The sequence below is a fragment of the Phragmites australis genome, chromosome 3, assembly GCF_958298935.1.
Source record: "Phragmites australis chromosome 3, lpPhrAust1.1, whole genome shotgun sequence".
Taxonomy (NCBI): Eukaryota; Viridiplantae; Streptophyta; class Magnoliopsida; order Poales; family Poaceae; genus Phragmites; species Phragmites australis.
This window is the reverse complement of record NC_084923.1, coordinates 43,470,026-43,496,036: the sequence shown is the minus strand read 5'-3', so window position 1 is coordinate 43,496,036 and position 26,011 is coordinate 43,470,026. Positions and strand designations below refer to the sequence as shown.

The following is a 26,011-nucleotide window of genomic DNA, read 5'->3' as shown; positions in this document are numbered from 1 at the left end:
GAAGTGTTTATTTTTATAGGTTATTTTTATAGACGGCCCCTTAAGTAAACCGTCTGAGGAAGTATTTATTTTTATATGCGGTTTTTTATGTAAACCGTATCTGGAAATAGATTGATTACCAGAATCGTATGTGAAAATAGAGGACCATTTTCAGAACCGTAGTTGATTTTTTTATTTGAAGTCATTTAGAAATCTAAATAATCAGTCTAGCTCAAACGATTATTTTTATATCTAAATAACTTCAAATGAACAATACGTCAACTACAAAGTTGAAGATCTCATCGAGGGTTATAATTTTCATATAAAATTTGTCTACATCAGAGTTCGTATGAAAATATTATGATATTTTAAGATAATCTAAAAATAATTCTCCATTTCCACATACGGTTCACATAAGGAACTGTCTGTGATAATAGATGATAGTTTATCTTAAAAAATTATAATTTTTTCGTACAAACTCGGATGAGAACAAAATTTATATGAAAATTATAGTCCTCGATGAGATCTACAAATTTATAGTTAAAAACGTTTTCATTTAAAATTATTTAGATACTTAAATAATCAGTTGAAGTTTCACACATAAGTTTTAATCACACATATACTATTGTTATGACAAATCCTATTAATACAAGTAAACTCAGAGAAAAAAAATACTACTAGCTTCAACATCTCTAACAAGATCAACAACAAGATTTAGATTACAGAAGTACAAGTAATAATATCAATAGCACATCAAGTGTCATCAAATGTCAGCACTGTCACAAATATTTTTTATTTTTATTTTATTTTTCTCTTATTTTTTTCTCACCTTAGAAATACTAGAATATGAACCAATATATTTTTTTGTTAAAATTTGATGTAATGAGTGGCGGCTATAGACACAAATGCGTGTTACGAAAATGATACAGAAATTTCGGGGGCAAGAAATCAATCTTCCAAGCCATTTTTGACCTTAAAAAAATTCATCAAACACGACAAAGTCAAGGAGAAATGGATGCAACTTTTTCTGTAGATATCCGTAAAGTAAAAAAAAACGTCCAAATCAGAGTCCGTATGCAAAAGTTATGCTGGTTTTATCGAAGACAGTTCAGAGGCGGATCAATTATCACATGTGGTTCAATTAAGGATCCGCATGTGAAAATCGATTTTCATAGACGATTCTTTAAAAGAACTGTCTGTGAAAACTTTTGACATAAAAGGTTAAAAGGATAAAACTTCTCGTTTCGATCATAGCTATTTGATAGGTGAGGTGGTAAGAGAGTTCACGCGCGACGGTAGAAGGGAGGGAGGTCACGAGTTTAATTCCCATGGAAGTTAAAGACTGAGAACAGTGTGAAAATATAGCGTGGCTTGTGACTAGTAACGTCGCGGCCGCGGGTTCCTCGAGTAAAAAAAATCGTTTCTTTTAGGAAAAAAAATATTAATTTGAGGATCAATTATCACAGATGAAGTGAACCGTCCATTTTTACGGGTCTTAGATCATAGACAGTAACCAAACGTTTGTGAAAACAGGTTACAATTATCTCTAAAAATAATTTATGTAGCAGTGACTTCTATTATGCTACACTTTACAGCATTGTTAGCGGGAGGAAAAGCAAGAAGACCACCAGACCGCAGGATCTTGAGAGAAGCCTTCCTCGTCTCACGTCCACGATTTCGCGCACCGAGTGCGCCGGCCACCTGAGCTCCGCCGTCGTCCCGTTGAGCCGCCTCACGGCGCGGAGGACGGCCCTGAGGTCGGCGACCTTGGCCCGCATCGTGCGGCAGCAGTTGGGGCGTGCACGGTGACCACCTGCGCCGCGTCCCGGCTGTCCTGGCAGAAACCGCTGAAGCGCGCCGTGTCCAGGACGCGCGCGCGCACGGCGAGAGTGGGGAACGCGCCGTGCCGCTTCATCCGGTTCAGCACGTCCTGCTCCTTCATGCCTGCCGAGACTTGTCGTGCCGCGTGCCATTCGTCGAACAGCGCCACCGACCGGTTGTTGGAGGCCACGAAGAAGAAGCCCGTGTTCAGCTCGTTGGCGGCGTAGTCGTGCGGCTGGCCGTTGAACTTGTCGGAGCTGATCAGGAAGTCCTCGACTCCTCGCCGTCGCCGCGGTCCAGCCTCGGGAACGGGTTCCTCAGCCACATCACGTCCAGATCCTTACAAATCAACAAACCAAAATCTAAACATGCATGGCACACAACAACAATTGTTTGCATGAACACATAAAACAAGCAGCTTATGTGCTAATCAAGGCAAGACAAGTGTATGCATGCATGATCTCAAATGTACGCACATTGAATATGAAGCTGTAGCCGTGCTTGACGACGTCGCCGAGGAACCGGATCCGCCGCCACATCATGCGTATGAACCCGTCCGACATGTAGAGCTGCTCAGACGAGAGGTCGTCTGCGCCGTCGGCCACCCGGAGCAGGTAGCACTGGACGCCGCCGAGGCTCCTGCACCGGCGGAAGGCCTGCCGGTCCATGGCCACGAGGAGGACGTGGTCGATGAGCTGCGCGGTGTCCTCCTCTCCCCTCAGGCTCTCAACGAAGAGATCGAGCAGGCCGTCCTCCTCGGCGTACGCCTTGTTCAGCACGATCAGAATCAGTGTCTTGTTCACGTACGCAGCGCCGCGCAGCGCCACCTCCAGATCATCGGGAGCAAAGGCCTGGCCATCCGTTTGACAGTGCCAAGATTAAGCTAGCGTTTAGAGCTAATTAGGCTGCAGTAACAATCCTGAAAGAGTTAATGATGTGAACTCTAATTAAAAGTAGACTGCCGATTATCTGCGGCGCCATATGTTTAGGAACTGCTGCTCCTTTCTCGGCGTCGCCGGCAGCCGGAGAAGACGCGGCGTACGTGTAAACCACAACCACGAGGCAGACGGCGGCAACGGCCACGAAACGGCCCAATGTGCAGTGCTCAGGCCGATCCAATGGATCGTTCGCTCGCTTTTTTTCCTTAGCGTTGGAGGAGAGCTTGTAGCTCGATCACCATGGAAGGATGGTGGTGTCCCGGATGAGAACGAGAAGGCGCGCGGTATCCAAATGATACCGGGGTTGTTAGTTCAGTTATGATTTTATATATACAAGATCATATGCATGGAGTCATGGACAAGGTTGCAGCAAACCTACCATCTTGTAGCTCGAGTCTTTCCAAACATACAACTATAATCTATACTTTTATAAAACTATAATCTATACTCTTATAAAATACATAAATTATGACGGATCTAATCGATTTTTATTTTTCACCGGAGTTGATCAAACTGTCACCGTGCAAGATTAAATCTCATTTCTCCTTCTAAAAATACATTTAATCTTCAATTATTTGTTTTCCATGTATTTCAAAAATACTCAATCTTTTATTGTTTGCATCCCATATCTATACGCCCAATATTTGTTTTTCATACATTTATCGTCAGATTTTTTTCAGATGGTGCGTCGCTTCCCGCACTTCTCATACAGTGTCAGCTTTATAGAGAGGGTGTGTTACCACTCACATGTCACCTGCACTAACATCTACTACAAAGGACATCTCTATTGTGCTATTTTTACAATAAAATACTAAACGTGAATTATTTTTATCCCCTCACAAATCGATAACATTGCTACGAACAGCTAACGCTAAATCATACTGTCCCCTCTACCATTCTATCTAAATACTTGTTATTCTTCTCTCTTATGAAATTATATGATCATATTGTGAATTTCATATATATAACTCTCTTTTTTATTATTATTTTTTACTTCTTTAAATTACTATATCTTAAATTGATTCTACATATATAAAATATGTGTGCATTTACTGGTTGTATGGATCTGCCGCTCCAGCCACGGCAATGTGGCCCGTCGACTGCACCTCGCCACATGAGGCCATGGCATGCAGTTCGATGCTTAGGGATCCATAATATCAAAATTATATTGTTTCTGTTCTCAAATAAATGTCGCTTTAAAATACATACAATCAAATTTAAAAAACCAACTATTAATACGCACAAAATTGTTAAACTCAATACATACAAATTATGAGTGGATTCACCATAAAAATATTTTCGTATGATTATATGTTTAACAAATTTTACTAAAAAATAGTTTTAAAAAGTAATATTAAAACATGTGTATTAGAAACCGTGTTGTTATACTAAACGATAAGTACAAAGAACAAAAGTAGTACAGGAGTTACCTATTACATACTAGACTCTGCAGCGCAGAAGAGTTGCTGATTTGTAATCAGCGATGACTGCGTATGACAAGGGTTCTTGGCACTAGTTACTGCTGCTTGTTATCACAACAGGCACGCGCAAAATGCAGTAGCGCGGCCCCGTGACAGCTCCATTTAGGCCTCCACAAACAGCAGAAAGTGTAACTCATCAGCGATCGGCAGTCGGCTTCCAGAACAGCCGCAATGCAACATAATCACACATCATGACATCAATCCCCGCACATTGTGCCCTTCTGAAACTTCCATTTTAAAGCAAAAGACAGCAACAAAATTTACGATGATCTACAGAAAAAAAAGTTAGGCCACCGTTGGAATCATGGATGTGCGAATATTAACATCAGACCAACAAAGACATGAGTCACAGCACAGGGGCTCTCATTGAAATAGTTCTGTTAAGAATGGAACATGGATTATAACACACATCAACCTATACATTCCCTCCACTATTTCTGATGGGGCGGAAAAGAAAAATCTACCCAGCCACCTTCCACTTCCAGCTTCCTACCCCCCCCCCCCCCCTCTTTCCAGTCAGACTAACCTAACAAATAGCCCACTCCAGCACAGCTTTTACACCAGACACCCATCTTCAGGTGCCTAGGAGAAATGGACCTCTACTTCCCGTATCCTACAATTGGGAAGTAGTGGATGAAAAGGAAAAAAAGGAGAAAGAAAAAGAACATGGGTAGAACATTGCCAATTATACTTTACACAATTTCTGAGCTTCAACAAAGTGATAACGGGAAGCTCAGGAAAAGCTATAGCCAGAAAGACTTCTTCTCGCCATATCCTGTGCAAGGAACACCCTTCCCTTCTTCTTCCCTCTTGCTAAAAAGGGTCTGGTCTGTGCAATCAAGACCCGCCCCACATGCCGTATTATACAGCTCGCACGCAGAGTAGCATACCCGAAGCCTGTTGTCCCCATCCTCATCACACCGTTGAATCGAAATCTGATAATAAGGAGTTCGATAAGGACAAGGTTACTCATTGCTAATAATGCCAAAAAAAATCTCAAGTTGTCTCATCTGTCTTTCTTTCCCGTATGTTAATTCGAACCCCAGACACCATGGTTCGAATGGCCAGTGAGCTAAAAAACGAATGATAAATTTGCCTAAATCATATTAGAACACCAATCCTTGTTTTTAACATGACGAAACTAGCATTATTGCAGGGACTATATAAGAACAAGGGTAAGGACAACAGGCTAACAATTAGCTCAAATAGCACCAGTGGTTAACATAAAAGATACACGCTGCTATCTAGTTTGTATATATGCTTATCTGAAGCGGCATTTGTTGGTCAACTTAAGGTGGGATGTGTGCTCTTCAATTTATCGTTTGTTCAAAGCAACCATGAACACCAGCCTGATTTTGAAATGAGTACGCAATTGCAAACTTAAGTTAAAAGTTAAAATATTCGGAAAAAATAATAATAGAAATTTTAGAGAAATGGTCGAAGAAAGCAGTACCCAGCAGGCCAGCCGCTTTGCAGCTGCTGCACAATTGGCATTGTTGAAGAAGTTGAGGAAGGTCCGCCCGCTTGGCATCAACCTATTGTAATTTGGCACAAGAACTACAGCTTCAAGTTGTTGTAGTATGCTGAGCTCACTTGGTGCGCAATGCTGCCCGTCAGCATCTCTTACAAGCACATCATGACACATTGACAGACTGGGCAGTATTGCAGAACCCTTCTGACAAGTGTAGCCCGCATAATCTGAACAACGAAACTCACATTTACCATCATCACAAACCCCTCCATGCAAACTACACTGCTCGTCACAAACCGCTGCATAAGAAGAAAGGGCGATGTTACTTCTTGCTTACAAGAATAAGAACAGGGCAACAATTAAGAGTAACATAAAGCATGTTTTTCATCGCAAAATTAAAATGCACTTATTTGTCCGCTGTCAAGCACTTAACCATGCTTTTAAATCTCATGAATCCAACCCAGTAATGGATGTGAACATTTTATAGTACAAAATTCAGTAGTGAACTACTTGTAAAGTTTCACCTGTTGAGCAGTCAATCCCGGTCCATCCACTTTGACATTCACAGATACCATTCGCTTTGCATATACCATGGCCACTGCACTTGTCTAGGCAAGATCCTGTTTATCACATCAACAGTAGTTAGTGGATTTGTGAGGTATAAGAGAATGAACACTTTAATATTGTTAGATATATATCAATCCCTATGTAATATCCCGAGCCTATAGGAGGATTTTTTGCATATTGTCATATGGCCCAGGGTGATATGGGTGGTTGCGGTTATAGGCGCGAGTTCCAGGGCGAAGCCCAGAACGTTGAAGAGACGACGACGCCACAGCCCGTCGACGACCTATGGTATTGGCTGACGGTGCCACCGGCCGTTTATCGTCGGCAACGCCTAATACTGGTTGGTTTGCAATCTAAAACATGCCCTCTCTTCTCCTCTTCTCATTAATTTATAGAATCCTCCTAAACATGGAAAATACTAAGGATAGTAACTACTGACTCCTAATAGGATTCAACTTCTATTTAACTAGCAAAAGGACTCTTTCCTTTCTACAGTCCTAGCGATACTTTCCAAAACCTTGTGTCTGCTGCCAATTTCATCTTCTCAAATCCGGGTGTCTCTTCCGGAAATACACCCGATCAGGGTTGGACATATCAATACTCCCCTCCTCAAGAACAAGCTTGTCCTCAAGCTTGAAATTAGGATATGAGCGACGGAAATCCAAAGCGTCTTCCCACGTAGCTGCTTCTATTCCTGCACCTGCCCATTGAATTAAGAACTGTCGATGGCCTTGAACAAAGCGCTGCGCCAGTATTCGATACGGAGATAACTGTGCTGAATCTGGTGAAGGAAAAGAAATATCTTCCGGCAATTCGGGAATATCTGTAGGAGGAAGCCCTTTAAATGGCTTTAATACCGAGACATGAAAGACGTCATGAATCTTAGCCGTGATCGGTAAAGCCAATCGATACGCGACTTCTCCCACTCTAGCCACCACCCTGTAAGGCCCAAAGAATTTGGGTGCCAATTTATGATCATGACCCGGTCGAGCTGACAATTGGCGATGCTTTTGCAGCTTGAGCCAAACCCAATCTCCCACAGAATAAGTTACCTCTCTATGATGAAGATCATAGCGTTGCTTCATTCGGTTCTGTGCAGTCAAAAGATGCTGTCTAGCCCGATCTAATAATTCATCGCGATCTACCAGTTTTCTATCAACTGCATCCACCAGTGTTGCACCCTGGCTATATGGTACCAATGGAGGAGGTTGGCGGCCATACACCAACTCAAATGGAGTCATCCGGAGTGCAGAGTGATAAGAAGAGTTATAACAAAACTCAGCCCAAGGTAACCATTGTACCCATGTGGATGGCCTTTCAGCAGCTAAACACCTCAAATACATCTCAATCGTACGATTAACCACTTCTGTTTGGCCATCCGTCTGAGGGTGATATGCAGAAGAAGTCAGTAGCCTGGTTCCACAACGCTGAAAAAGGTCCTGCCAAAATGTGCTTGTGAAAACTGGATCTCGATCGGAAACAATAGACTCTGGCATTCCATGTAATCGCACAATCTGGTCAAAGAAGATATCTGCGATCGCTGACGCCGTAATAGGTCGTTTAATAGCAGTGAAATGTCCATATTTGGATAAACGGTCCACCACCACCAACAAAGCCGTCTTCCCTTGTGATTTGGGAAGAGCAACCACAAAGTCCATGGACACATCTGCCCAAATGTGATGTGGTACTGGCAAGGGTTGTAAGAGACCAGCCGGAGCCAAGGTACTAGATTTATTTTGCTGACAAACAAAACAACCGCTAATATATTCCTCCACAGATCGGCGAAGACCCTCCCAAAAGAAGCTTTGCTGAATACGGTGTAGGGTCTTATGAACCCCCTCGTGAGTAGCATCATGATATGCAGCCACCACCTGGACTCGAATTGGCGACGTGGCAGGAAGAAACAGGCGTCCTTTGTGGTAAAGGAGACCATCCCGTGTCGACCATGGACACGCAGTGTGACGGGTCGCCTCCTGTTCGGGTTCAATAATGCCCTGGTGTGACGCAGTAGCAACTGGGGATTCCGCCAATAATTCTGTACAGCGCTGTTGGATTGCTGGATCCTCACGCAGTGCCTTCTCCCAACTCTCCAGAGTCAGCATCGTAGGCGAGGAAATCGCTGCACAGGCTTCCTCATGTTCATGCATGCGAGATAGTGCATCAGCCACTATATTAGTCCGGCCTGGTTTGTGTTCCACCACAAAATCAAACCCCATCAACTTACTGACCCAATGTTGTTGAGGTGGCGTCACCAAAGCTTGGTCGAGGAGAAATTTCAAACTGGTATGATCCGTTCGAACCACAAACGGTCGACCCCACAAATAAGGTCACCAATGTCTAATCGCCTTTGATAAACCAATGAGTTCCCGCTCATAAGCTGCTAATTTCTTATGTCGATCTGCCAATTGTCGACTGTAATAAGCCACCGGATGCCCTTCTTGTTGAAGCACCGCTCCAATGCCGGTGCCAGAGGCATCACATTCCACTATAAAAAGAATGTCAAAGTCTGGAAGGCGGAGAACAGGAGCCGATTGTAAAGCGTCTTTCAAACTCCGAAAAGCTGATGCAGACTCATCTGACCATTGGAACTCCCGACGACGAAGAAGATTAGTCAGAGGTGCAGCAATCGTCGCGTAATGATGGATGAAACGCCGATAATATCCCGCTAAGCCCAAGAAGCTCCGTACATCGGTCACAGACATAGGAATCGGCCAACGGTCCACATCCTGCACCTTGTTGGGATCGACATCCACGCCCTTGGCTGAAATTACGTGACCGAGATAACACACCATCTCCTGAGCAAAGGCGCACTTAGATCTTTTCAAATATAACTGATGCTGCCGAAGTTGACCCAATACCGAGTGAAGATGCTGCAGGTGGTCCTCCCAAGAAGAGCTATACACCAGTATGTCGTCGAAGAAAACCAATACAAATTTGCGAAGGAATTTGACTAATACCTCGTTCATAAGAGCTTGAAAAGTTGAAGGAGCGTTACACAGCCCGAACGCCATAACCAGGGACTCAAAATGTCCATGGTGAGTACGGAACGCCGTTTTTTCAATATCAGCCTCACTCATGCGGACTTGATGATATCCTGCTCGCAAATCCAATTTGGAGAAAAATTGAGCCCCGTGCAGTTCATCCAGTAATTCCTCGACCACCGGAAGTGGAAATTTATCTTTAATGGTTTTGGCATTGAGTTCGCGATAGTCCACGCAAAACCTCCAAGACCCATCGGCCTTACGCACCAAGAGTACCGGCGACGAAAATGGGGAACGACTGGGTCGGATAATACCTTGTGCCAACATCTCCTCACATTGCCGCTCAATTTCATCTTTCTGACGATGTGGGTATCTATAAGGCCGTACGACGATGGGATCTGATCCCTCCTTCAAGCAAATTCTATGATCACAAGGACGCGAAGGTGGAAGGCCCTGTGGCTCCTTGAACAAATCATCAAAGTCACTGAGTAAGTCCTGCAATCGCCTGTCCTCCCCAACTGTGAGACTACGCAGCTGCGATTCCATCGCATTGCTCCTAATGCCTTGCAAACACACCTTGCAATCTTCCCACGAAAAAGTCATTTGCAGAGAGTCGAAGTTCCAGCCAATAGTGCCCAGCTGTTTTAACCACTGCACACCCAATACGACATCAAAACCTTCCAACGGAATCACCAAGAAGGAGTCCTCGAACTGGTAGGTCTGAATACAAAACTGGGCCTGTGGTATGCGCCCAAGACAGGGTAAACGAGCACCATTTGCCACTCGCACCTGCTGTCCTGTAGCCGTTATCTGGTTAATGTTCACCGTGGAGGCAGCATGACTGTTAACAAAATTGTGGGTACTGCCACTATCCACCAATCCTACCAACTGTTGGCCTCCTAGCTCCACAATCACTTGCATGGTGTTACCGGCCTTCGGTCCGCGCATTGCGATGGCGGACAGGGCTGGCTCTTCCTCAAGTTCCTCCTCCTCTCCTTCACTCACTACTTCCAAATGGAAAAGACGTTTGCAGCGGTGGCCACGTGAGTATACCTCATCGCAGTTGTAACAGAGCCCCTTCTCCCTTCTTTCTGCCATCTCTTCTGCACTAAGTCGACGCCTGTATGGTTGAGTTCTTCCTGTTGACGTGGCCGCTGAAGTCTGGGTAGGAACAGAGGACACCTTGGCGCCCCCTGGACTGGACGCCGAAGACGGCGACTTGGGTGTCCCCAATTCTGTTGTCCCGCTGCCTGCCGAAACACCCAGGACGGAATTTCGTGGCGCCGCGTTCCAAGATGCCCATGATCCCGGTACTGCGGATGTAGGCATGCTGCGGCTGATCCCGGGGCGTGCTCGTGACACCTGTGCAACCTTGGCAAGCCATAAATCTTCCCGCCTTGCTGCCTCCCGAGCGAGACCAATAGCATCCGCCAAGTCTCGTGGACGATCGCGCCGGACGTCGACGGCTAATGTCGGCGACAATCCTGCTGTAAAAAGCTCGATCTGATTGGCCTTCGACACCTTTGGCGTACGCGCAAGGAGACGCTGGAACTCCCTCGCGTAGTCTTCTGCCGTGCCATCCCCCTGCTTCAAATTCGCTAAGTCGCCGAGTGGTCCTGCGGTCGAGTGCCGCGTGAAGCGCTGAAGGAAAGTCTCATGAAATTCATGCCAACTGATGTGCTGATCTTCCTCCTCCCAGTTATCCAATACCTCATGTGCTTCTCCACGCAGATGCATCCCTGCCATCTCCACCCAATCCTCTCTGGGAACATCGTGCAACCTCCCAAAACGCTCGCACTGCCGGAGCCAAAGCAGCGGGTCCTCCGTCCCATCGTATAGCGGTAACTCGTAACGTGGGGCATGCGCTGACCAGCGGCGCGCTCCTTGCTCATCAGTGCCTTCATCTTGTCGCAGATGCTGTCGAATTCCAGCCCCAACGGACGATCCACACGTTGGTTGAATTGGTTGCTTGCCTGGGATCTTGGAAAGTTCCGTGATCGCCTTCCCAAGCTCGACCACCATGATCTGAACCTTGTCCATTGCGGTGGCTAACTGCTCCACTGTCACCTCCAGATTGCCCAAACGATCTTCTGCGGAAGCCATGGGATGGGAAGCAGCTGGACATATCAGGGTTGGACATATCAGGGTTGGACACCCGATCAAGGTTGGACATATCACAGGGCTTCCAGGGAATACAAGTTGCTATTCCTAATATGATATTAGAGCTAGGGTTTGTTTTTGGACGCAACAACTCGTCCATCTAGATCTAGTCCACGTCGCCCGCTCAATCCTGTCGTGGCTTGCTTCTCATCACCCACTTGATCCTTCCTGTCGCGTCACCCCCCCCCCCCCACCCTCTCCGTGAACCTCGTCATCCTGCTATGGTCGATGCGTCGTCGGCCTCCTGTGCCCGCCCCCTAACCCATTCCGGCTCAACGCGCTGATCCGCCCACCGGACGCGCCGAATCTGGCTCCACTGTTCGCCTCCCGCCCGCCGGACCTGTTGGCTCCTGCCCGCCAGTATCGCCTTCCCTGGAGGCGCCACTTCTTCCGATCCACCCAGGTGCCCGCCAGTCTCCCGCCTCTCGGCTCTGTCGCCTACCGGACGCCCGTCATCCCTCTGCGGCTACCCCTTTGTGGCCACCTCTCCGCTCGTCCTGGTCGGACCGAGTCCGACTCAGTTGACTCGACGAGTCTATTCAACAAAATAGGCTACTTGTAGATAAGCATGCAAGAAAAAAAAAGCAGCAAAAAAAAAATTGCAGCAGCTCACCGCTATATTTGTGCTCTTGCCGTCGACCGCTACTCCCCTTTGCACCCTCCCATCGTTCGTCACCTCTTCATGATGTCATCGAGCATCGTTTCAGTTCCTCAGTGCTCGGTGATCTTTGATGGTTCCAACTACCGGGACTTCACGCAGCATATGCGCGTTCACATGCGCGGCTTTCGTCTTTAGGGTGTTCTCTGTGGCGACATTACTTGTCCGTCTTCCCTGGAGCTTTTGACGAAGCCCGTGCAGCCGACTATTGACAAAAGAGACAAGACAAATATTGACATCGCCACAGCTACTTATAAGAAGGCCGTCTCCACCTATCAAGAAGCTTTGGAGTTGTATCGTGATCGGCTGTCTGATTGTGCTTAGTGGATGGATGATGATGCTCGTGCCGCGTCTATTCTGATTGCTAGTGTTGAGCACGGGTTTTCTTCTGAGATTGTTAGGTTCTCTACTGCCTTTCAGATGTGAACTCATCTTCGTCAGACATATGAGGGGTCTGGCGATGCTTTCTATATGTCTGTTGTTTGTTAGGAGCAGTCTCTTCAGCAGGGTGATACCACAGTTGATGCATTTTATGCTCAGATGTCAAATATGTGGCGTCAGTTGGCATCTCTTTATTGCTGGTTGCCACTCTTATCAGTGCTGCTGGGATCTGCATACTGAGCGTGACATTTGACGCCTCTATGAGTTCCTGACTCGCCTTCGTCCAGAGTTTAAGCAGTGTCGGGCTCAGTTGCTTGCTTGACATCCCCATGTCACGCTTGTGGAGGCTCTTACGGAGCTACATTTAGAGAAGACTCGTCTGTATGGTTCTAGACTCCTGTCACTTCCTTCAGTATTGCCTGCTCATCCACCTGTTGCGCCCAAGGTTCGAAAATGCGACGGTTATCTAGCGATTATCGCGGTTACTGAGCTTACCGGTCCGCATTGATTTCATAATGTGAACGGTTTTCGAATTTGAATTTAAAATTTACAAAAAAAAAACTAGAGACAATTCTAAGACCTTATGTGAAAAAAAATCAAAAATAATGTCGTTTGCATCATATTCTATAGGGAGGAAGTTTGAAAAAAAAAAAGTTGAAACATACGGCTCATTTATTAACTCATGTTAAGGAAAAGCTTAACATACAAACACATTTTTTGTAAGACGTATCTTAAGAATATCTTTAAAATTAGTTTCACTTCATTTAAAGTTTTATTAATTTCTCCATGATTTTTAACATTTTCACAAGCATAAAGTGAATAATGTTAAGAAACATCATTGTAATTAATTTTATCATGTCTACCATTATTTTTCCTTAAAAAAGCATAGTTTAAGTAAACTAATAAAAGTGATTCACTAATTTTAAAGGTGTGATGGGTTAGTTATGAATTAATCTAGTTGCAACACATTTACACAATCATGCATGTTACCAATAACTATTTCATGAGTTCATGTATTTTTAAAAGACATAGGATTATGTAAGAAGACTAATAAAATTGGTTTCATGATTTTTGGATTAGCAAAGAGTTAACTATGCATTTAACTAGGTTTAGCAAATACATTTTCTCACAGAAAATATTCAACTTTTTTACGAGTATAAATACTTTTATCATGTAGATCATGTTACAAGGAAACCAATAAATTTTATTTCACTTGATTTGAAGCTTAAATGAATTAGTTATTGATTTTACACGGTTGAGCCATTTTTTGGTTTTTTTGTTGAACTTCACTTAAATTCGAGAAAACCACTAGATAAATCGGAAAAACCGAACGGTTACCGAGAAATGCGGTCAATGCGAAAAATGTGGAAAAACCAATCAATAAATCAGTAAATTCACTCGGTTATCGATGCAATTCGACATATTACCGAATGTCAATTCGGTCGATTTTTTCTCCGATTTTCAAATTTGACCGAGTGAATTTTCAACGAATTCCCACCGAATTTTGAGTTGTTTTCGCGATAATCGCGAATTTCCAGTTACCGTCGGGGACCGATTTTTAGGATCCAAACGATATTGTAAACCTTGGTTGCGCCTACGTCTTCGACTACACCGTCATCTGCTCCTCGTGCGCCTCTGCCACCTTCGCCCTCTTCAAGTGGTGGTAGTCGCCCTCGCTGCGCCTACTGCAGCAAGGAGGGCCATGTCGAGGTGAACTACTACCAGAAGAAACATCTTTGATGTTCCTCTGGTGTTTCTACCTCAGCTGCCTCCTCGACTACCTCTTCGACTGACACTCAGCGGAAGATTGTAATGTTGTTTCGTCGCCTGGTTGCTATCTCTGGCTTTGCATCGACAGGTTCTGCTGGTTCTGCTATTCTATCACTGAGAGACCACCTTCTATGCAGTCAAATACTTCACCTTGGATTCTTGATTTAGGAGCATCTTTCATATGACTTCTGATTCTTCCAATTTGTCTTCAATTCATCCCTTTGTTTCTCCTATTCATGTCGTCACCACTGATGATACTTCTCTTTCTGTTGTTGGTCAGGGCACTCTTAGCAATTCTTCTTTTAACATTCTTTTTGTTGCTCATGTTTCCCAACTCACCATGCAACTCATGTCAGCTAGTCAGCTTACTGACCATAGTTGTCGTGTTATCCTAGATTCTGACTCTTGCTATGCTCAGGATCGTACACGAGTGCTCTGATTGGTACTGACCCCTAGCGCCATGATTCTCAGTATCTATGGGAGCTTGACTGGCTCTATCTTCCTTCCGCTGTCATTGCTAATCTTTCTGCTTCCTCGACTACTGGCTCCTTCCAGCAGTGGCATCATCTAGGTCATGTTTGTGGATCACGTCTATCTTCGTTAATCCGTCGTGATCTTTTAGGGTTTGTCTCAGTAGATGTGTCATTATATTATCAGGGTTGTAAGCTTGGTAAACAGGTTCAACTTCCTTATCCTCATAGTGAGTCAATGTCTCAACGTCCTTTTGATATTGTTCACTCAGATGTATGGGGTCCGCCTCCCTTCGTTTCAAAAGAAGGTCGTAGATACTATATTATCTTTATAGATGATTTCTCTCGCAACATTTGGATTTATTTCATGTCTTCTCGCAGCGAGGTGTTATCTTTATATAAGCGCTTTGCCACTATGATTCACACCCAGTTTGACACTCATATTCATGTTTTTCGTGCTGACTCTGCTAGCGAATTTCTTTCTGAGCATCTTCATTCCTTTCTTGCTGAACAGGGAACATTGTTTCAGTTCTCCTGTCCTAGAACTCATGCTTAGAATGGTGTTGCTGAGTGCAAGCATCGTCATCTTCCTGAGAAATCTTGTGCGCTTATAATTGTCTTCTGTTTCACCTCATTTTTGGGCTGAGATAGTCTCCACTCCCACATATTTGGTCAATATCCAAACCTCATTTGCTCTCAAGGGTGTGATTCTTTTTTAGCGTCTATGTGGACGTCTTCCTGACTACTCTCTTCGTCTTTTTGGTTGTGTTTGTTACGTTCTTCTCACCCCCCATGAATGTACCAAACTGATTGCTCAATCTATTGTGTCTTCCTTGGTTACAATGCTGAGCATAAGGGTTATAGGTGTTAGGACCCTGTTGCTCGCCGGTTGTGTATTTCTCGGAATGTTACTTTTGATAAGTCACGTCCCTTCTATCCTCAGACCTCTCCTTCCACTTCTTCAGCGTCCTTAGTCAAACCGCTATCTTTTCTCACTGTTGTTGCTACATTCTTCTCTTCCTCGGGTACCGTTGACGCCTCCTCCTAATGTGCCTTCTTCAGTGCTTTCCACGCCTTTGGGCTCCACCTCACATTATCCTCTTCCTTCCGGTCTTATTGAGCCTTTTTCTTTCCACTACACTCATCGTTTCTTATGAGCCTTCTTTTTCAGGTGATTCAATTTCTCCTTCATCTCCTCGCTAATCTCTTCGTGATTGCCATGTGATTCTACCTCCTGATCAATTTGGCTTTGCTGGTTTTGTTCCTGTCGAGCCGTCTTCTTACTGTGATGCTGTTGTTCATCAGGAATGGCAGCATGCGATGGCAGAGGAGCTTGCTGCTCTCGAGCACACCGGCACGTGGGATCTAGTTCCTCTTCCCCCACATGTTCGTCATATCACGTGCAATTGGGTTTATAAGGTTAAAACCCACTCTGATGGTTCTCTTGGGCGCTACAAGGCTCGTCTTGTCGCCCATGGTTTTCAACAGGAGCATAGTTGAGCTTATGATGAGACTTTTGCGCCGGTGGCCCTCATGACCACAGTGCGCACTCTTGTTGCTTCTGTGCGTCAGCGGTCTATCTCCCAACTTGATGTAAAGAATGTCTTTCTTAATGGTGAGTTGCGTGAGAAGGTCTATATGCATCCACCGCCAGGGTATTCTGTTCCTGTGAGGACATGGTTTCTCATCTCCGTCACTCTCTATGATCTTAAGCAAGCCTCTCGAGTCTGGTTTGAGCGTTTTTTTTTATGGTCATTGTTGCCGATTTTTCTGCTAGTGCTCATGATCATGATCATGCATTCTTTATTGACACTTCCTCTTGTGGTTGGACTCTTCTCTTGTATGCTGATGACATGATTATTACAGGAGATGATTCTGAGTATATTGCCTTTGTGAAGGCTCATCTCAACGAGCAATTTCTTATGTCCGATCTCGATCCTCCTCTTCATTACTTTCTTGGGATTGAGATTTCTACTACGACGGTTTTTTCCTGTCCCAAGAGAAGTATATTCAGGATCTTCTCTACCGTGCTTTGCTCACTGATGAGCGCATTGTTGAGACTCACATGGAGCTTCATCTTCAGCTTCATTTCACTGATGGTGAGCCTCTTACGGATTCCACTCGCTACCGACATGTAGTTAGGAGTCTTGTTTACCTTGGTGTCACTCGTCCTGATATTTTCCATGCAGTGCACATCCTCGGTCAGTTCGTTTATGCTCCCACTCAGCTCCACTATAGTCATCTCTTGCATTTTTTGCGCTTATCTTCGTGGTGCTATCTCTCGTCGTCTCTTCTTTCCACGCTCCAGCTCTTTACAGCTTCGTATTTATTCTGATGCTACTTGAGCTAGTGATCCTTTTGATCGCCGGTCTATTTCTGCCTACTGTGTTTTTCTTGGTGGTTCTCTTGTTGCTTGGAAAACTAAAATGCAGACTGCACTTTCTTGTTCTAGTGCAGAGGCTGAGTTGAGAGCCATAGCATTGTTGACAGCGGAACTCAGTTGGTTACGATGGTTACTTGAAGATTTTGGTGATTCTTCTCCTGCACCTACTCCTCTTTACTCAGACAATATAGGTGTTATTAGTATTGCTCGGGATCCAATGAAGCATGAGCTCACCAAGTATATTGGTGTTGATGCTTCTTACACACGGACACAGGTACAAGATGAAGTGATTGCTCTTCAGTATGTTCCTTCCGAGCTTCAGTTGACTAATTTCTTCACTAAGTCACAGAGTACAGCTCAGCACAAGTTATATCTCTCCAAACTCAATGTGGTTAATCCCGGGGTGTTAGATATATCTCTCTCTATGTGTAATCCCCATTCTATAAGGGGTTTCTTGCATATTGTTACCTATACATGTGTATATATACAGGCTTAGAGCCTCCAGGGAATACAAGTTGGTATTCCTAACAAATATACCAGAGGGAAGACGATTGGGCATTTTTCAACAGTTTCCAAACACCACGGTATTGTTCTAGTCTCTACACTCATAATGCCAGTTTCGCAAGCAACAACACAAGTACTTCATACTATTGATAAATATGATAGAGGTTTACATGGTGCCTATTTGTTTCATCCTGATTGACAATGCACTTTAAGCAGAACAACAAAAACATGCACGCCACTTTTCTCACTTATGCTACTATTTGATGCTATTGCTTAACTATAAAAATATTCCTTTTTAAGACACTCCCCCCTTCCCTAAATAGATGCTGCTCTGGAGTGTCTACAGCCAAACTTTGTGAACTTTGGCCACTCATACACAAAATATTAATTTGTCACATGAAAATGGTATTTGTACATTTGTGATCAATGTAATTCCATACCATTATAAATTTTCATAATTTTTATTAGCATGTAATTATAAAAATAATAAACGGAACTGTGTATTAAATCGTTGTCAATGCCTCAAATGACATCTTTTTAGGAATAGGGATGGTGCAAAACTAGAGTTGCAAAAAAAGGTGATAATTACATATGAAAAAATCAACATTTCATGTGGCTGTCGGGTGAATAGGAACCAACGGACAGCGTATACTCACTTCTGCTGCAGTCATGACCGTGAAACCCAGGGAAGCAGTGACAAGTTCCATCAATGCAGTCACCGTTAAAACTGCAAGACTTGGGACACTGGCCACTCACTGGGACTGGTACAGTGTTGCACAACTCATGATATGCCGGGCAAATTAATTCCCCTTCAGCACAAAATTAACTTGTGTAAGAAAAGGAGAGCTTGATGTGACACATCTTAAGGTAATAACACTTACCATTGAACCCTGGAAACTGAACAGGCCCGCCGGATTGTGGACATGACTTCCAGATCCCATCAACAGCAACCTAACAGTATGAATTTCAAACACAGCACGAGCAATTTTTAGAAAAAACGTTAGGAAACATCTCCAACTTGACAACAGGATATTGTGATGCACTCACTATAGGAAACAGTATTTAAAAAGTAATTTAAACTATTGAACGGGTGGTCTTCAAGAATGACCTCCAAATTCTTACAGCTGTACAAATATATTTATAGTGATCATTACAAAATAATAAAGACATTCTAGCAGGAAATAGAAACAAACTCAGCACAAGAAACTCCAGACAGAACAGGGACCCAAGAATGCAAAGCAAACCCAGTGCAAACTGATACGAAGGAGTATATTCACCTCTAATGAGTTGTTTGTGCAGCGATGCTGATAACAGCCATTTCCTTGGGTCATAGATCCCCGGACAAACCCAGTTCGCACTAGAGTTGAGGCCATGCACCTGCTCATTAACAAATTTATAATTATGATGCAACTTGTGCATGTAGTAAAGCATATGTCCAAATTATTGTCAACAGCCTCACCTTGAATTACTTCCTCGCACTTCACCTAACATTCTGTCAGGCGCTCGTGCGCTATTTACATCAGTGCATGAACCATCAGAATAAGCAACATAGTATGTGCAGTAGTCTGCTAATGAAGACTGACCACCTGCGGACATGGAATTCCGAATATATCATATGCGAGAGAACAAGAGTAAGATGCTAACATACAGAAATTGCTCAGAAGAAATTACAAGAGGATCAGAAAGGATGTTAGAAAGAATACATCAGGAAAGGAGCGTCGGATCTAGGAATTCTACAACAGGGGTGCACAAGTAAGCAACGTTCTAAAGACAAGTTGACTAGTCCGTATACTAGGAACAGGTGCCCTACCTGTTATTATATTATTGCTAGTGAGGCCATAAGATCGCTGCTAGGTGGGTGGCCTCCATTTATCGTCATTTAGAACCTTGCAAGTAAAAGGTGCTACTTGTCACTTTTTTCCTATTGTGCCAATGGCTGAAACCTCTGCAGAAGCTATTTTTCCAAACTTACATATGTAACGAGTTTATTTTCTTTTATTCAATGTAGGCATAGAATCTATGAAGGCCCCATCTTACCATAACTAATAGTACAATATATTGAATATCTATAAAATATTTATAAATGGAATCACAAAATATGTGCGATGCCGCAATATTTTGTCTTGAATGATTGTGCTCGTTAAAGAATTCCAACAGAGCAAACAAATGTAGAATCAGTTGTTCAATCATGAGTTTTTTTTTATTTTAACTAGACTAGAAAAGAGTGTAAGAACTAGTAGGGATTTGAACAAAAGAAAACAGACAAACAGGAGGCTTAAATTCCTTTGAAGTTTCCATATCATTCAGCATTCTATTTAATATCAGAAAAGAGATGATCTATGCAGTGTCAACACAGTATGTTAGAGCCATACCTTTATTAGCTTGAGGAAAATACTGAGCCCATTTGGGCAAGTCCCCGCTATAGCTTACTATAGGGCAGTAACCTTCTGCCTCCCTATTATAGGTGCATCCTGATAATTGTGTTGTGTTGCAATGGTATGCCCCTTTCCATGAATTGCAAGGAGAGATAACAAACTCTGTTCCCTGATTCCGACCCCAATCTAAATGCTCAGCCATGCTATAATTAGCTTGATACCATCCACTATCCTCCAATAATGCTAAAGTCATTTTTGAAACCAATGATCTTGTATCAACTGATCCAGTCATGATCTCATTCATTAAGAGTCTTTTCTCCCAATGCGAACCTAATAGTATGCCAAATGTCAATAAACACTTAAAGGTGTTTGGAAACTTGCATAATGCAGACATATAATCAAACTATATAGGACTCATGTTATGTATGTACCTGAGGTACCCCTGCCTCCCCCATCTTCCAATTCCAACCCAGTAAAGTTTTGGGAAAATGCCTTAACACAACAAAGAAATTGATTATTTTAAATAAGGTAGTTTTTCTAAGTAAAAAGCATGACAATGCCAAAGAATTGCATCACAACAATGGCTCGTAAAAGATAAAATAGTTCTCCAATATTTAGTTACAACTTACTCCGTAATGATGCCTGGAGTGCATGACAACTCGAGGTAGCACAACACGGGTAACCATTCTTCCAAGCTTTTCATCCAAAGTCTGAACAGTAACCTGAGGGAAGAATAGATCGAGATTGAGAAGATAGGGATAATCTATCATGAGAAAAAGATAAAGAAAGCATTTCAACATAATTTCAGGCTCTGCTACTAATCAATGCAGCGAGAGAGTAAATATTTCTAGTAGAGCCATGAGAAGCAGATTAGTTAACTGCTTAGTGATGCATTGCTATCATGCTATGGAACAAGATATGGTGACGTGTACTATTTTCCAAAGCTCTGTCCCTCAGGGCTATCCTTCACAATGTTTGGCCCTAGAGGTAAGCCAAGCATGGATTTCTATTCTTTTTCCCATAAAAAATACGATAACTTATTACACCAGTTTTTCATAAGAAAAAAAAAAGATGAGTTAGCTGCTACCCGATCACACATAAACAAGGCTTAACAGAAGTATCAAAGTCAGAACATTAAGAAATATTGAACTGCAGTAATGGCATACATTTTACCATAAATGCATGGGTCTGCCATGGCAGTATGTGACAGAAGATTAGAGGATTTTATCACCTTGCTTATAATTATCTTATAAGCCAAGTCACGAAGGTTATTATAGCATAAACACCCAACAGGCTTGCTTCTTTCCATATGGGACCCAAAAGTTGTTCACTTAAGTCCAATCCTCCCAACTTATAAGCACTTGTAAACTTGGAGTCTATTTAGCCTTTCACAGGTTTATCCTATAAGCTCACATATTAGGCTCATATGGTAACTACCAAATAGCATATTCAACGAGGAGCCAATTGATTTTTTGCCACAGCTAAGAAGTGGCTTCGCTTATTTACCACTCTGCCCCATGGTCATTGACTCAGATGGTCCCACATTTCATTGACATGAGTGGCATCATAATCAAAGGGTCAATCTTTCAGTGGCAAATCATCAATTTATTCATTCAACGAGTGGACAATGCCCATCGATTTAGTCATATAAATCTTTAAAGCAGATATTAATGTTGCAACTCAAATATATAAAAACAATAAACTGAGGCTCTAAGAATTGGAGCCCTATTAAGCAGAAGTTGATGTACCAGAAGAATAGAAGAAACAACTGAGTACCTGACTACGCCTCCTTGTCCTTTCATCGCGAAAATGTGTGAAAGCGTGAGGATCAAAGCCAAGAACGTGCATAACCTCATGTACTAAAGTGGCCGAAAGTAGTGTCTCTGCTTCAGCCGTCAAATGACGAGGGGCCACATTAACATGTCCTAAAAGCAAAAGAAACGTATATGTTAGGTCAGAAAACATTAGAAACTCCCCCATATGTGAATGTTTGCAAGCAAGTGTGAGGTGGTTGACAAACCTGCAATGGCCCGACCCCACTGGTCACGTTCACAGGCCACAGCCCATGCAAGGGTGTTACCTGTTGTCGGTCTAGTTGTTACTAAGAGGACTAAATCAGCATTAGCAACACCATCTGCGATTCAAGACAGATTCATATGATATATAGAATCAGGCAATCAGCAAACAGGACAAAGAAAATGACTCATCATAATGGTAAATTACCTTCAACATACACACGAGGGAGCTGTACACCGCCATCCTGACCACAAGCTGAGTACCCACTGAGCCGCAGGTTGCCCTTGACAGGTTCAACAGCTAAAGCTTTTCTAAACCACTCTACTGTCTGTCCCAGAGCCTGTCCAATGATTCAATTTAAAATACAAAACAAAAGTCAGAAACACACGGGCATGGCATAGTTACAACTTCTATGACAATTGAATTTTTTGTGTCTTTTTAACTTAAGACAGAGAGAGACAACCAAAAGAACAAGAACTGCACCTTCCGAAGCCGTTGCTTCTTGTCCTCCCCAGCTATGTCCTCAAGGGTGCAATTGTACCAGCAATCTCCCACCAATGGTGGATCGCTGTGAGGATCACAGATAGGAGTTCCTGGTGCTGATGGTACAGGAGGTTCGCCAAGCTACCAAACAGAAACAACAAAATCAATGATACTACCTAAATAATAAAGCAGCTACTGACGCAATGAGAAGGTAATGCGACAAACCGACCTTAACGATGTCACCAACATTTTTACAATCCCGGTCGGGCGAGTGCCCAACAGCATCATAATTGAGGTATATGCGTATTGGCTTCTTGACATTCCTATGTGGAGCACGCCAAGACGACACAGCCAACAGGTGTCTTCCACTTACATGCTCCACTTTGTATCGAGACTCATGGTAGACTTGCGGCATGACAGAGTACTCCTTCCGCCCAGCTCTTCGCCGCTGATGTAGTATCTCATCATGTATGCAGGAATGGCTAAGGTAGACATCCTTCTCTCCAGCTTCTGCGTCTTGCGGAAACAATGCTTTGCTTTCACCAGAATCCGCACCAGTTCCTTGAGTCCAGATTAGAATTAACAAAATCTGCAGCACAAGCAAAGAATGAAAGAAAATCATCAAGATCAATACAAAAGTGCATATCTTTTCAATGACAGGACTGACCTATAAGAACCCAAATCGTTAGCAAATTGAGAAAGCAACAACCAAGAAATACACCCGAATGATCAAATTTTGATCTGACTACTTCCATAGTTTTGTTGCGACCCAATTTTAGCGATGTATCTTCTTGTATGGTAGGAGATCGGTTTGTATAATAGGAGATCGGTTTGTATAGCAACCGATTGCCCTCTGATCTCTTGCTTGTTTTGGTTTGTTAGGATTCCATGTATATCTCCTGTACTCCTAACTTGCCTCCCGTGGCTATATAAGCATATGGCAGCACAGCACGGTAGAGTGTGCCTTCTGCCCCTCAAACTCTCTCTCTCTCTCCTGAGATCGTTTACATGGTATCAGAGCGGGCTCCGATCTAGGGCCTGCTTGCTCCTCGTTCCGCTGCTCTTCTCCCGCCGCCATGAGCACCGACACCGGAAGCGTCAGCTCCGGCTCCTCCACTCCGGCCCTCACCGTCGCCCGTGCTCCAGCCATCTCCTCCCTCAATGTCGCAAGCATCAAGACTCATGTTCCGATTACTCTTGATTTTGCGGCTTCCAACTTTGCTAAGTGGTGCAAATTCTTCCTTGCGACATTCGGCAGGTTCCCAAACAATCCAAAATTTGCTCTGAGGAAATCTGAGCACTCCGCTCCCCGCCCGCCCACCCACCAAACCCGCACCGGATCGAAGCAGCGGCAGCTCACCTCGACGCTCACGAGCCAAAGCACACTCCCGCGCCCCACGCGGGCCTCCATGTACGCAGCCCGCAGCCGCAGCAGTCCCCCGCCGCTCCCATTCACGGCGCCGCCGCTACCGCAGCCGCCAGCTTCCGTCTCATCGCCCGCGGAAATCCACCTCGCATAAGGCCTCAGCCTGCCTTCACGCCGTGCCGCCGGGGAGGGCACTGCGCCCGCGCTGGACGGGCCCGCCGCGCGCGACTGCAAGAACCGCCGCGCCTCGGCGGCCGGCCGCTGGAGCGGATCGAGGCGGGCGGGGTTGCGCCCGAACGATTAGGGTTTGGTGGAGCCGCGGAGGAGCCCAACGCGCCAGAGGAGTTGAGGTGCGAGAGCGGTGGTGGATTTAGTCGTGAAGGCTACTACCAGCACCACTGACGAGGGGGAGAAAGGCAAGAGAGCACCCCTGGCGATATTAAGGGCATGTTTGCTTCGAGCATTTTCGTCGTGTTAATAGAGGCGAGATATTAACGGTATGTTTAGTTCGTGCTAATTTGAGAGCTTGTAAAAATCTTGATAAAGTGAAGTGTCATTTACGCTGTGCCCGTGATTAGCGAGAAAAATGAACTAATGGGCATGCGTGCATGTGGGCTCGCCAAAACATTGGCGTCGAACGAAACACGTCGCTTCCGTCGGTCGGCGATCCATTTTTTTTTTTTTTTTTTGCGTGGCGCATGCAGGTTTCGAACAAACACGTCCTAAATCACTAATAGAATTATGGAAAATCTGTTATATAAAACACGAGTAGAACCGCATGATCTATTCTCTCTATTTTTCTAAAATCAAATAAAATCTTTAAATTTTAATAATTTACTTATTTTTACTACCTATCATTGTTTTTAGCCTCCTATCCTATCGGGTATGAATATAGAATTCTTTTTAATAAAAAATGAAAAAATCTCTATCTTATAGGCTATGAATATAGAATTCTTTTTAATAATATATATATATAAAGAGAAATTAGCGGTTAATTGTTTTCGTTTTATATTTATATTTTTATTACAATACGTGAACTTATTTTTTTAAGACCACAAAATATTTATTTTGAGTTTTTCTCCCTCATTCTTCTTCCTCTCGTTGTCCGTTGGGCATCGCGGCCGTAGCTTTGGTACCGCGGAATGGGGACGTGAGAGAGGCTGCGGGGTGGGTGGTATTTACGAGTGCGTGCCATCGGTCCGGCCAGCCTGGCAGTTGGGGTAGTCGTGCGACGGGGCTTCGGGCGGAGACGCGGAGCTCCCCACGTCACGTTTTTTTACTGTTGCAGCGGCGGCGATGGCTTAAACTCGTTCGATTTGAAGTTCTGCAATCGCTTTGACAGCTTCTGTTGGACAATTGGTGCTCAAAACTTCGTGTCTTTTCAAAGTTCAAAACAGCACGAGTGCTCCTGACGACGAAGTCATTGTTTCTTGCAAACATCTTCTGTGATTCCAGCAATCCAGCACTTAAAATGATGTTAGACCATCCAGCCATTTCCTTCACTTCCCAATCCAAAATCTTTTTCTAAAAGAATTTTCTTTCTAGATTCGTTTCTTTCAGTTTTTTCACTCTAACAATTTTTTTTTCTCATTCCCTTTCTCGACTGACTTTCAATATTCTATTATTTTCTCATAACTACAATAACACATACAATACAACTTTAATATATACTACGTATATATTGTACATATATTTTTTTACGGACAGAAGAACGATCGTGGCGCCTCCAACCTAAACTTTTTCCACCATCACTCTATGTACCACTATCTTCTCTATTTCGTTGTTTTCCTAAATCCAAAGAGCAGAGCTGCACACACGCTACCCATTTCATAGCGGCAACCAATAATAAACCAGCAATGTGTACATGTGTTTTGTACATAAACGATCTTATTTTCGAACTCATTTCGCAAATCAATGCACAGGTACAATGTCTTTGAAAATTATTACACATAGGTAGGCACTACAAAGAGTTCTTGCAAACTCCGCAAAAGCACCTTGCAAAGATGTAATCAACGAGCATCTATGGATTCTATTATACAGCACTCCATGACGCTAGGATCTCTTTCTGTAGTACTCTCTTAGGGGACCACTAACACTATCCAAGTCGACCTTCATTATACGTTTGTTCTAATCATTTACTCGGACGGATGCCTACAGATGCATGACCGAAATCTGCTCCTTCTTCAACTACACCATAACCTACTTTG

The 26,011-nt window shown here is 43.8% G+C and overlaps 1 protein-coding gene and 1 pseudogene across 2 annotated transcripts; both read right to left on the bottom strand.

Moving 5' to 3' along the window:
• Positions 1-1,642: 1,642 nt before the first annotated feature.
• LOC133910752 (uncharacterized protein At1g28695-like) lies at positions 1,643-3,862 on the bottom strand (annotated as a pseudogene).
• Positions 3,863-4,561: 699 nt separating this feature from the next.
• Positions 4,562-24,228, bottom strand: LOC133913233 (uncharacterized). Of its 2 annotated transcripts, none has more exons than XM_062356319.1 (16): positions 23,799-24,227; positions 22,668-23,027; positions 22,439-22,579; positions 22,163-22,295; positions 21,960-22,073; positions 21,716-21,864; positions 20,569-20,661; positions 20,371-20,431; positions 19,937-20,269; positions 19,024-19,150; positions 18,842-18,941; positions 18,446-18,515; positions 18,221-18,373; positions 6,215-6,310; positions 5,673-5,989; positions 4,562-5,154 (listed from the first exon to the last, which is right to left on the bottom strand). In XM_062356319.1, exons 1-16 carry the CDS (start codon positions 23,847-23,849, stop codon positions 4,963-4,965), a joined length of 2,490 nt encoding a protein of 829 aa, XP_062212303.1. In that variant the 5' UTR covers positions 23,850-24,227; the 3' UTR covers positions 4,562-4,962. The 2 variants fall into 2 exon arrangements, with proteins under 2 accessions (XP_062212303.1, XP_062212304.1); XM_062356320.1 differs by lacking the exon at positions 4,562-5,154 and adding an exon at positions 5,162-5,568 and having other exon boundaries at positions 23,799-24,228.
• Positions 24,229-26,011: the final 1,783 nt, after the last annotated feature.